This window comes from Urocitellus parryii, chromosome X (genome assembly GCF_045843805.1).
Source record: "Urocitellus parryii isolate mUroPar1 chromosome X, mUroPar1.hap1, whole genome shotgun sequence".
Lineage (NCBI taxonomy): Eukaryota > Metazoa > Chordata > Mammalia > Rodentia > Sciuridae > Urocitellus > Urocitellus parryii.
The window spans coordinates 90,395,601-90,408,935 of NC_135547.1; the positions used below are offsets into that span (position 1 = coordinate 90,395,601).

The 13,335-nt window shown below is 45.3% G+C and overlaps 1 protein-coding gene across 4 annotated transcripts in view; it reads right to left on the reverse strand.

The window, feature by feature from the left end:
- Window positions 1–450: 450 nt before the first annotated feature.
- The window catches only part of Otud5 (OTU deubiquitinase 5), a 29,306-nt gene continuing 16,421 nt past the window's right edge, over window positions 451–13,335 (reverse strand). For 2 of the 4 annotated variants that reach the window (XM_026406721.2, XM_026406719.2), the window contains exons 3-9: window positions 10,029–10,093; window positions 9,785–9,941; window positions 9,538–9,686; window positions 4,342–4,545; window positions 2,249–2,450; window positions 2,047–2,160; window positions 451–1,524 (exon numbers count right to left, since the gene is read on the reverse strand). In XM_026406721.2, the coding sequence (XP_026262506.1) occupies window positions 1,400–1,524; window positions 2,047–2,160; window positions 2,249–2,450; window positions 4,342–4,545; window positions 9,538–9,686; window positions 9,785–9,941; window positions 10,029–10,093 (1,016 nt within the window). In that variant the 3' untranslated portion in view covers window positions 451–1,399. The remainder of the gene's footprint in view (window positions 1,525–2,046; window positions 2,161–2,248; window positions 2,451–4,341; window positions 4,546–9,537; window positions 9,687–9,784; window positions 9,942–10,028; window positions 10,094–13,335) is intronic. The other 2 variants (XM_026406720.2, XM_026406722.2) reach the window with 2 other exon arrangements.

Here is a 13,335-nt window from a genome sequence, read left to right on the forward strand (position 1 = left end):
GAGAGATGGGGGCAGGGTAGTTGGAATTCGGACAGGAAATTCAATCCCTGGTCTTTAGCTCACAGTCCCCTGCTCCCATCCCCCCAACCCCCCAGGAAATAAGGCAAGCAGGGACTCCATCAGCAGACAAAGAAGGAGTTTTTTTTTCTTATGGTAACAAGCCCAGGAGGAGGCTTGTTTTTAAGATAGGGTCTCCCTAAATTGGCCAGACTAGCCTCAAGGAAACGTCCTGATTTAGCTTCCCCCATGGTTGGGACTAAGGGCCCATGCCTGGCCAGAAGGAAATTTAATAAGAAAATCAAATGTGAACCCTGGGCTCTCACACTGACCTTACTGGAGAGCATGGGGACCTCAGAGGTCAACTCAAGCCTTGTGCCATCGCCACTTTCCCCCAGAGGCCCCCCCACCCCCTGCCCCACACAGAACAGAGCCGCTCAGGGAAACTGACATTTGGTTTTATTGTGCCAAGGACATTACAGATGGCAAATCTTGTCAACACCTGCAGGGCACGGGTGCCCCATCTGCTGAGGCTGCTCCCACTCCCTACACTCAAATCCTGGGTGGTGGCCACAGATGCCCCCCACCCCAAGATTCCAAAGAGACTAGTGGTGGTGGTGGTGGAAGCAAAAGGAATGCAGCAAGGTCAGGGTCTCATTGTCCAAAGCCAGTCTGCCACCTGCCACCCCCCACCCCCAACCCCAGCCCTGGCTCACTCTAGATTCTCTGTTGACCTCCATGGAGCTGGAGACCAGAAGACAGTGATAACCCAAATCTTTGTACCCCCTCCATGCCCCATGGCCAGCCTGCCTGCCCCGAAACCAGAGAGATGCGTCCTCACAGAGCCAATGCTGTTGTCTATATATCATTTTTGATTGGTTGATTTTATAAGATAAAAGTACATTTTAACAAAGAAAAAATTCGACATGGAAGGCTCAGACATTCTTGGGGTACTGGGAATTTTCCCACTTCTTCCTCCCACCTCCCTGGCATCATTGTTGGGGGAAGGGTAACAAGTTTATCTGATCTCAGAAGGAAAGAAGGGTGGGCAGGCAGGAGAATTCTCTTGAGTGTGTCTCTCTTCTGGGGTTGCCTGGCTGCCAGGTCTGTTTTCTGTGTGCCTCTCGCCTACCTTCGGCACCCTTGCCCAAGTCCCCTGTGGAATGCAGGGATGATGCTGTGCAGGGGGCAACAGGGCACTTCAGCTGGCGGAGACAGGTGGTGGTGGCAGCAATGAGAAGGAGCGCAGGGATGGGCCAGCCAGAGGGAAGTAAGGAGTAGGGAAGAGGGGAGAGAGGAAAGAACAGAAGGAGGCAAGAGGAAAGAAAGCCAAAGAAGGTGGGGTGGCACCAGAGGGCAGGAGTGAGGGATTGGGAGATGGTATCCAGTCCCTGGTTCTCCATCAACTCTTGTCTGGGGGTGGGTCTCTGTGCACTTTGTTTTTCTTCATACTGTCTAGGTATTCCTGTTGGGACACTGCCAGCACCGATGCTAGGATCTCATCGTCATCCCAGTCATTCAGACCTGCTGGGCAAGAGGAAAAGGAAAAGGATGATGGGGCACCCCAGCCTGCCTTCCCTCACCCTTTATTGATTCTTGGCTCTAAGAAAGCCCATTCAGGCCCCTGTCACTCCCAGGCCTTGGCTATGATACAGAAGGCTTCCCTAAGCCTGTGAAACTCTGCTAGATCCCTTCTAAGGAAACCCTCCTGGGCCTGAAAATCTCCCCTACTGTCTGACTTTTTTTTTTTTTTTTTGTACCAGGGATTGAACTCAGGGGCACTCAACCACTGAGTTACATTCCAGCCCTTTTTATTTTGAGAAAGGGTTGCTTAGGGCCTCACCTGGTTGCTAAGGCTAGCTTTGAACTGGCAATCCTCCTGCCTCAACCTCCCAAGCCCCTGGGATTATAGGTCTGAGCCACCTTGCCCAGCTTCTGACTTCTTTTCTTGGATGAGCCAGAGGTTCCAGAAACCCTTTCTTAGGACTTGCTGCTGCTTCCATTCTCTCCCCAACTTCCAGCTGGCCCCTGTTCCCAGAGGAGGCTTACCAAAGGCAGAAGGGGACATCTGCTGAATGAGGGCCCGGCACTCCAAAGCAGGGTAGAGGGACACAAGGGGGGAGGTGGCCCGGTCAGCCCCTGCCGAGAACTGACTGCTTGTACCTGGGGCAGATGGACAGTCTGAGGTAGGGCCCAAGACCCAGACAAGGCTTCCTGAGCCTAGCATGCATCCTGTAAGCAAGTCACTGACCTGGTGCACAGGGTGAAGGAGGTTTGGCAAGAGCTAAGACAGTGCCTGGGGAAGGGGGCTTGATGCCCAGCTCAGCATGCAGCTCAGGGTGCTCTGGCGATGAGGCTGAACTCCGCTGCCGTGGGGACCGACTGGTCCATTCCTCTAGGCCACTGGAGGCCGCCGCTGTGGCCGAACTGCATGTGGCACTGGCCTTCCGGGGCTGCAGTGGAGAGGGAAAAAGCAGTGAAGACCAATACTTTCTAAGTCCATTCTGTGCCCAAGCATCAAGTACTCACTCTCTTCCCCAGATCTTGACTATGATACAGCTTCAGTGTGTGGCACCATCATTACCCCCATAGTGGACTACAGGACACAGACTAAAATCCTTAACCCCACTCTCTCACACCCTTCCAGACAACTAATAGGAAATTCTATTCACTCTCTAAACAGAACCTGAATCTAATCCCTTCTGACCACTTCCACTGCCAGCATTTTCACCAATCACCTGGACAGTAGCTTCCTCCTTGCTGGTACCCTGTTTCCCGCTCTCCAGATTCGGATTCCAGTTCTGTACTCAGCAGTCAGGGGGATCCTGTTATGTCCTAACTTAGATCTGTTCACAACCCTCCCATTGTTCTTGCCTCCCAGAATGCATAAGCCCCTATCCAACTTGGCTCCACCACCTCCAACTTTATCCTTCATTACATTCCATTCAGCTACTCTGGCCCGCCTCTGGGCTGTCTGAATCACAACAGGTGTGCTAGCCCCCTCCCTTCTCCTGATTGTGTGCTCAGCTGAGTAGCTCACCTTCTGCAAGCTCTTGCTCAAATTTCACTAGCTCTCAGCCCTTCCTGACCATAGTGTTTTAATACTGTGAACTCCCACCTATCCCCACTCAAACCTACTCATCCCCCTTATCCTAGCTCTGCATTTTTCATCAACTAATTTATGTTTATTTATTTAACTCTCAGCTAATTTATTCATTAAAATTATTTTGTTTCACTACAAAAATGTGAGCATCAGGAATTAGGCATTGTGGCTCAGTGGTAGAGTGCTTGCCTAGTGTGTGTGAGGCACTGGGTTCAATCCTCAGCACTACATAAAATAAAAAAAATAAAGGTATTATGGGGCCAGGGTTGTGGCTCAGTGGTAGAGCACTTGCTGAGCATGTGTGAGGGCACTGGGTTCAATCCCAGCACCACATACATACATACACACATAAAATAAAATAAAGGTATTTGTCCATCTACAACTAAAAAAATATTTTAAAAAATGAAGGCATGGGCTGAGATTGTGGCTCTGTGGTAACACGCGTGAGGCACTGGGTTCAATTCTCAGCACCACATACAAATAAATAAAATAAAGGTCCACCAACAACTAAAAAATAAATAAGAATACAAAATTAAAAAATAAATAATTCATAAGTAAAGGTATTATGTCCATCTACAACTAAAATTTTTTTTTTTTAAATGTAAGCCTCACACCAACAGAGATCTTGGCCTGCTGGGTTCACCAACATATCCTCACTCACTGACAATAACACCTCCGGTCACAGACCTGCAATGAATGTTTGTTGAACAAGTTATTCAGCTCTTGTCAACATCTACCATCACTCTGAACTCCTTGTGATTCCTCAGATGCCTGTCTGCCCTGCCTTTCCCCTGCCCTAACAATTCAACCTTCCTCTGAAGAGGTGACCAGATCCCCTACCTCCACTGGTGTCACAGCAAGGATCATAGGCCTCACTAATGGGGTCTTCCTTAACACACAGAATCACTGAAAGCATAGCAGGCAAGATCTAATTTTGCATTCCTCAGCACAGAGTCTGGCACACAAAGGCATTCAATAAAACTTGTCTCTCTGCAGTTATTCATTGCTCCTTCATGTTATCAGGAGCAATGGCTGCTTTCCCTCACTCCTTAAGAGCGTGTTCTGCACAAGTGTTGAGAGTTAAGGCACAATGCCAAAACTAGGGTCCAAGACAAGTTACAGACGAGCCTGGGAGTTGCTCTTCCTCCCAGATGTCAAAACTGCTTAATTTTTTTCCTGCTTATTTGGGGGCAAAGCATGTGAAGTAATGTTTTCGTAGCCAGGCCAATGACATGACCTACCTGACTGGGGCCGCGAACCTGGCGGGCCTGTTTCTCCTGATCCCTCAGCCACTGCAGGTAAGATTCCCGAGCCACCTGTTCCTCTATGGCCTCATTTGTTGCCTCCCAGTCTGTGGCCCGTTTCTTGTCTTCCAACATTTGCTGTTCAATCCATGATTCCTCTGATGTTTTTATGGCATTCTTCATCAGGGACTGCTCTGCAAACTGCAAGGGGAAAGAAGTAAGGATATGGGGTGATACGCTGAACCTGGCCAAGAACCAGAACAGGTTTAGGGAGGTAGGCCCACAGGCCCAGAAAAGAGGAAGGGAGGTACTCCCACAAAGCACTCCTCAGCAGACTACAGAGACTGGGAGAAAGCAGACTTGTTTTGAGACCTGTTATTCCAAACTCCTATGCTCAGAAGTTTTGGCCCCACAGTGAGATATCTCAATTGAGGCACTAATAAGTCTGGGGATGTAGGTGCCCTCAAGCGTAAGCCTTAACTTAAAGAAGTCCCATCCAATAAGGGCCCTTTTTCACAAAGCAAGTCCTTCCTCATATAGGTCTAGATGGGTCAAAGAGATAAAATGACCTGAAAAATGAGCTGTGTGGACACAGGGTGGAGGGAGTAGTCAAGCATGTAAGGGGCTGGGGAAGCCTTGTGGCTGTGTTAGAGAGGTGGGGACAGAACTGGCATGGGGTGGACACTATGAGTGATAGGGCAATGTATGAAGCGTGTTACATGTCAAGCTAAGAGATATGATAGCATCATAAAAATTGAAATAATAGGGGCTGGGATTGTGGCTCAGTGGTAGAGTGCTCATCTTGCATGTGTGAGGCACTGGGTTCGAGCCTCAGCACCACATACAAATAAATAAAATAAAGGTCCATCAACAACAATGCTGCTACACACCTACCAGAATGGCTAAATTCCAAAACAATATAAGATAAATTTCTAGGAAGAACGTGAAACAACAGGAATTTTCATTCATTATTGTGGAGATGCAAAACTGTGCAGCCATTTTGGAAGATAGTTTTGGCAGTTTCTTGCAAATCAAAAACATGCTCTTATAGTCTAGCAATCTCGCTCCAAGATATTTATTTACACAACTGATCTAAAAACTTATGTCCACACAAAAACCTTTGTACAGCATTTTACAGCAGCTTATTCATAATCATCAAAAGCTGGAAATAACCAAGACTGTCTTTCAATAGATGATTAAAACAAACTGTCATGCATCCATAAATGGAATAGTAAGTGATAAGAAACGACCTCACAAGTTATGAAAAAACATAGAGGAATCTTAATGCTTGCTGATAACTGAAAGAAGTTTTTAAAAATATTTTTTGTTGTAGATGGACACAATATCTTTATTTATTTGTTTTTATGTGATGCTGAGGATCAAATCCAGTGCCTCACAAATGCTAGGAAAGCGCTCCACCACTGTGCTACAACCCTAGCCCCAAAGAAGCAGTTTGAAAAGGCTACATATGGGGGCTGGGGTTGTGGCTCAGTGATATAGCACTTGCCTAGCATATATGAGGCAGTGGGTTCAATTCTCAGCACCACGTATAAATTAATCAATCAATTAATTAATTAAAGGTTCACTGACAACCAAAAAAAAAATATTAAAAAAAAAAAAGAAGCTGGTCTGGGGTTGTGGCTTAGCGGTAGAGCCTAGCACTTGCAAGGCCCTAAATCTACAACCCTAATTCTAAAAGAAAAAAAAAGGCTACAAATTTATGATTCCAGTTACATGACATTCTGAAATGGGCAATACCCGCCAATAAACAGATCAATGGTTGCAGAAAGGGGAGGAAGGGAGAAGCAAACATAAGGAGCATAGGAAATTTTAAGAGTGATGAAACTACTCTAAATGATCTTGTAATGCATGGATACATGAAGTTGTTAAGCATTTGTCAAAACCCCTCGAAATTTACAAAACAAAGGCTAAAGCTTAATGTATGCCGATTTAAAAAAAAAAAACAATCAATTAGGAGGTGGGGAAATTCCACCAAGGAATGCAGAATGTGACAAAAGAATTCACAAATGAATTACAAATGTATGCAAGGACCTGGGGAAGAGGTTGGAGGCCCAAATCACTTTGGAAATGAATGGAATCTGTAAAACCAAAGACAAAAGGAACTGTGCATATCATTGTGCTCTATTCAAGTAGCAGATTAGCGAATGGTTGACGAGTGAAACCAGGCTTTCTCACCAGTGGAGTAAGAATTTACTGATGAACAATGGTAGAAGGCTAAAATAATGCACAAGGCAAACATATAAGTGGGAGATATCAATAAAAACTCAAAGTTTAGGGCTGGAGTTGTAGCTCATTGGTAGAGTGCTTGCCTGGCACATGTGAGGCACTGGGTTCGATCCTCAGCACCACATAAAAATAAATTTTTAAAAAGTATTGTGTCCATATATGACAAAAAATTTTTAAAAACCCTCATGTTTAAGATTACTGTCCATTCATGGGGCTGGGGATGTGGCTCAAGGGTAGCGCGCTCGCCTGGCATGCGTGCGGCCTGGGTTCGATCCTCAGCACCACATACAAACGAAGATGTTGTGTCTGCCAATAACTAAAATAAATATTAAGATTACTGTCCATTCAGATGGTTACATACAGAAACACTTATAGATTATATGTGTATATACATATACAGATTAGTATACACACATATATATTTCCAGGGCTCCTTGGAAAAATGGCTGTTTCTAGGACTAGGACAGGAAATATAAAAGATGAACCTGGAACACCTCATAGCACCAAAAAGTAAGGAAGTGTTTTTTAAAAAAAACTTTGCAATAGGGGTGGGGGTGGGGTTTGTGTGTGGCTCTGTGGTAGAGCTCTTGCTTAGCTTGGAAGACCTTGGTTCCACCCCCAGCACCACACACACAAAAAAATGTGGAACAATTTGAGCAACAAGATAATTAAAATCAAGTTGTATTATAACCCTTAAGTGCATACTGATATAAACGGGTTATTGAATAAATTTATAAATGGGAATAAGAGATCTCTCAATCAAAAGAATTCCAAATAGCCCCAAGGAAGATAGAAGGTAGTCCTCATTCCTTAAATGTGACTTCCTTCCACACAATTCAGTATGAAAGTGGTGGAAAATAGCAACTTTATAGAGTAGGAACCTGACAAACACTACTTCTGCCAGGTGATCAAGGACAACATCCATAGCCATAGTCAGTATATGTCCTTGATATAATGTAACAAGAATGACACTTTACCTCTGTGAGCTTCCTCCCCAAAGACACAACCCCAGTCTAATCATAATATCATCAGAGGGGCTGGGATTGTGGCTCAATGGTAGAGCACTTGCCTAGCACGTGTGAGGCACTGGGTTAGATCCTCATCACCACATAAAAATAAATAAATAAATAAAAGGTATTATGTCCAACTACAACTAAAAAAATCCCACACCATCAGAGAAATTCCATAAGTGAAGCTTCCTACAATACACTGGACCTGTACTCCTTAAAACTGTCAAGGTCATCAAAACAAGGAAAGTGTGAGAAACTGTCACAGACAAAGGAACTGAAGGAGACATAGTGACTTCAGTTAATAATACTGTATTGGTCCACACATTGTAACAAATGTGCCACAGTCACCAGAGATGTTCATAATAGTAAAACTGTAGGGGGTGGGGTTAAATGTTAACTCTGTCCTCTTCAATTGTTCTGTAAATTTAAACTGTTCCAAACAATTAAAATACTTTTAAAAACACTTTGCAGTATTTGGGACTAAACTCAGGACCTACTCTTGCTTGCTAGGCAAGTGTTCTACCTCTGCACTACATCCTCAGGCCAAAACATTCAAATTTTGTTTTGGTGGTGCTGGGGATTGAATCCGGAGTCTTGTGCATGTAGGCAAGCATGCTACCAACTGAGCTATATATCCCCAGCCCAAAAACATTTAAATTTTTAAAGAAAGAAAAAGGAAATGAGCAGTGAAACCAGGGGAAATCATAGATGAATTTTAAATGCATAGTGTGAAGTGCAAAAGACAACCTGAAAAAGCTACATACTGGGCTGGGGTTGTAGCTCAGTGGTAGAGTGCTCGCCTAGCATGCATGAGGCACTGGGTTCGATCCTCAGCACCACATAAAAATAAAAAATAAAGATACTGTGTCCACCTAAAACTACGTATTTTTTTAAAATAGCTACATACCTACTGCATGATTCCAATTTTATGACATTAAATAAAAGGAAAAACTTACAGGGTTGATAAACCGATCAAAAACAAGGAAATTATGAGAAACTGTCATAGCCACAAGGAACTAAAGGGATATGACAACTAAATAAGTAAGGTGGTATGATGGATAGGATCCTAGAAGAGAAAAAAGGTCATCATGGGAAAACTGAAGTAATCTGAATTGTCTGGTCTTTAACAACACATCAATATGGGTCATTAATTATGACAAATGTACTATAACATGATAATGACAGTGGGGCATATGGAAACTCTCTGTAATATCCTTACAATGATTATGTAAACCTAAGACTTTTCTAAAATTGTTTATTTAAAATTAAACAAAAACAAAAAAAAATCCCCTGTTCTGGAGGGTTTGTTGGTGTTAAGGTATTTCCTAAAATGAGGCAGAAGCACTTTGTTTGTAGGAAGTGAAACCTGAATAAAAGACCTCAAAATCCTCAGTTGATGACTATTGATGAGAGAGAGGGAGAGAATATGAATGAACACCAGCATCAGCATGTGCTAAAAAAAATATAAAGCTACCTTCTGACATCTACTAGGTCCCAGGCCCAGTGGGAAGTGCTTTCTGTGTATCAGTCAGGCTTCTGCCCAGAGTGCTTATACAATCTGCCCTAGCAGCCACAGTCAGTAAGTGGTGGGCCAGGACAACATTCCAAGTTTCTGTGACCCCTGCTATCTGTAACTTCTGAGTCAAGGAGAAAAATCCATGTGGACATCAAACATGTCCTGGCTTACTGTTCCCAAACAGGATTCTACATCCTAAAATGCCAGCCATCAACAGGCATACAAGATGGGTAAGACAACTAATGGACAGGCAAATAAAGACCACAAATGAACCCTGAGAGATATCTACTGTAATTCTCTAATTTCATACAGAGGTGAGACCTCACAGGAGAATGACAGTGAAGACAGGACATTTTTTGGGCTAGGGGCAGAACCAAGACTCCATATCCACAGCCATACTGGGCACAGGGAACAACTTACCCCTGGTTTGAATGATGGCAGACCCAGCCCCACACCAATGGTGGCCTTGTTAGGATTCACTACTGAATTATAGTGGATGTTCCGATGGTAGCTGACACGAATGGGTTCATCCTCATTTTGGTGTATCCCATGGAATGTGTTGATAGGTTCTGCAGAGAAAGACAAAGAGGGAGCATCCACAGGGGGCCAGGTATGGCAGGTTCAGATGAGGCACCATTAGTCCCTCACCTACCCACTACAGAAGTACCTGTGCTGTACTGGTACACCTCCACGGGACGGTTGTACATCTCTGCCATGGCCTGCATCTCAATATGGTTGCCATGGCAGTTATTTTTCCGTTTCCGGTTGATGTAGGTGGTAAAGTCTTCTGTGACGTAGTTGGAGAAGTAGTCGGCATTCTTCATCTGCACAACAGATTGCAAGATGAAGGTCTGCATGCAGAGGAGATCCTATTGCCCTGCCTCTACCCCAAGGCCTGCCCACGGTCTCACCAGATAGTCCATGCAGTGCTTTCGTACAACTTCGTGCATGTCCTGGTCTCCATATACCTGGTCGGCTAGGGGGGACAAAAGAAAGGCTGGGATCAGATCTGCCACTGGTTAAGAATTCCAAGTCAAAGAACATCTTTGGGGGAGGGCAGGCTGGAGGATGAGGAAAACTCCCTTTCCTACCCCAAGGCCTGTAGAGTTCTTGCCCTTGGCTGGAATGGGATCATGAGGGATACAACCACAGGTCTCTCAGGCAGATGATTGTTTTAAGGCATGCCTGACTGCTGAAACAAATCAACAACAATCTAAGTCTAACCATTGGCCTGAGGCACCATCCATTCCACACTCCCACCTATAAGACCACTGAGGCTCAGGGTCAGTCTGTAACTTGCTCTAGGTCACAAAGGGTCAGTCCACAACAGTCAACTCAGGAATTCAGTTTTCCCACTCCTAGGAGTGAGCATGGCCACTATAGGTTAAAAACAAAGTATAGCTGGGCGGTTCAGCTAAGAGATAGAGTATGCTAATCATAATGCTCCAGGTTCACCACCCAGCACCTCAAAAAAAAAGGTAGTATCTGGCCTATCTATTTCAGATACTAGTGAGCTAACTGGCAAGACAAAGTCAAGTGACCTAGGTGTTCTGAGATTCTGTATGTCTCACCTGTAAAATGTAAACAAGATGGATGATGACCTGGCAGGCCTCTCATGGGGATTAAATGAGACAATAGGTATAAAGTGACTAGCAATGGGTTTGGGACAGAGAAGTGGCTCAGTGAATCAGGGACTCCTCATGGTGAGGCGTAAATGTGGGATACTGCAAAGGTGACTGGACTTAGTAAAATCCTTGCAGGAACACACAGTCTATTAAGAAGTTTAAGACACATACATGCACCTAAATTCAGACTAATTCAGGAAAAGCAGCCTGTGGCCCAAATGATCCAGGTGCCACAGGACTTGGTCCAACTAAAGGGAGAAGAAACCAGGTTCCTTCTCCCCTATTAATGATCTTCATACATGCTATTCCCTCTCTTTAGAACATTCTTCCCATCCTCTTCAGTGCCCACTTCTCAAACATCAATATGTTCTTATATTTTTTCTTCTTTTCTTGTGGGGCAGGGCCTTATGCACCTGCTAGGTAAGCCCTTTAACATGGAGCTACATACCTGCCCCCCCAAACTATGTTCTTCAGCATAGTCCCCACATACACACTCAGGGCACCTCTATCACCACATTCATAAAAAGTGTGAACAAGACTTCAGCCTAAGCACAGTCCTACTGAAGGCAGGAGGCAGCTCCCACTTAAGCCCACCCCCAGCCCTGTGCCAATAAAGAAAAGGAAATCAGGGACAGTTTGCTGAACAGATAGTTTGGGGCGGCAGGCAGGGAGTGCTTCTCCCTAGGAAATTAAAGTGGGCTTGAAGATTAGGTAAGCCTCATATTCACTGGCTGCCACAAAGAGGGAATTTCCCTTTGTTTCCCCAGAGGGGCCACTGCTGTGATGGGATCTCCCTGGGGCACAGGGTCAGGGCACAAAGGGAACACTGCGGAGCTCTTCCATGCCCAGCAGTCTACCTCTCTGAAGATCTGCCAGAAGAAATCCTTTGTTGCCCTCACAGGAGGGTTCTGAGTGATAAAGAGACAAAGGCTACTCTGAGATAGAACCCAGGCCCATGTCTCTCAAGTCCTCCTAAAAGTAAAGAGAACTGAGGAGTTGGGGGTGGGGACTATAAAGGCGGGAAGGGGTAGCCCCTTCACTGATGTAAACAAGGATGTGGCTTCTGTGGCCACACTCCCCCCCCCCCCAGCAGCACTTCCAGCAAGTCACATGTCCTGCACACAGGCTGGGGGCCCCCTGCTGCTGCCTTTCTTAGAAGCCAGGACCACAGAGACCGCTGTGGCTACCCTAGGCTGCTGGAGGAGCTATTTCTGTAGGCTGAGCTTGGGGTGTCTGGAGGCAGTGCTATCTGCAGCTGCAGTAAACAGGAACTGAGATGGGAGTGAAAGAGTTAAACAGGGGTCTAACACCAGGCTCAGGGAGACAGGCGGAGGTATTGGAGAACACATATCTCCTACAGAAGGGTCAATGTTCACTGGCAGGCCTGGGAGATCTATCTGCAATAGTTGGATGCCAGATGTGGGAAAATGGGGGAAAAGAGGGGAGATGGTGGGACAGGAAAGGGAGCTAGGGGAGAACCCCATGAGGGTCTCCCTGCTTTCCTTGCCATTGATCCCTTTGCCTGGCAGAAAGGCCCTGATACCTCCTAGGTGTGTGGTACTGGACAAGGCCTTTTAGTCTCTCTGGGCTAAAATGCCATCACTCATAAAGTAGAGACTGTAACTCTTTTTCTACCCACCAGGTGTTGTAAGATGACATGGAAAGATTTGCCAAGTACCTGAAGCACAGGAGATGGTCAACAAACAGGAGCACCATTTGTCATGATGACAATGACTTCATAATATTGCTAGCCACCCACGAGTCAGCCAGAATGCTGCCGGAAATGCTTATTAAGCCCTTCCTCATTTCTGTTGCACTTCCTCCACCAGAGGAAAGCCCCAAATGCAGAGCCCAGGCTGACCCCCCTCTTGCAAGCAAGACTGATTCTCTTCCTTTACTGAATCCAAAGTTCTACAGGCCTACCTTCTGAACACTTCATTCAAAAGTTTAGAAACCAAGCCAGGCATGGTGGCACACACTTTTAATCCCAGTGGTTCAGGAGGCTGAGGCAGGAGGATCACAAGTTCAAAGCCAGCCTCAGCAATTTAGGGAGGCCCTAAGCAACTCAGTGAGATCCTGGCTCTAAATAAAATATAAACAAAGGCTGGGGATGTAGCTCAGTGGTTAAGCACCCCTGGCTTCAATCCCCGGTACTAAAAAGAAAAAGAAAAAAAAAAACCTTTAGAAACATGCTCTAGAAAAATTAGCTCAGTGGTAGAACACTATGTGAAGCCCTGAACTCAATCTCCAGCAACCCCACCCACCCCCCCAAAAAAAAGGAAGAAAAAATTTAGTAACCAAATTCATATCAAACTAATAAGACAGGCTTCCCAAATACAGTCCTAAAGTATGGGCAAGTTACAATACTTCCACACTTATCACAGCTTTTGGGACAAACCCCTCCACACTGATTACAAGCTAATATCCTAATTTTGGAATCATTAATGTGGAAAAATGTACATCTCTGAACCAAGGAAAAGGCAACAGTGCCTGCCCAACAAAGGATAGCAGGATTTCTTCAGTGATAAAAGCAGGAAAAGCATCCATCTGTCACAGGCGAGAACATTGCAAGCACTTGACATGGATTAGCTTT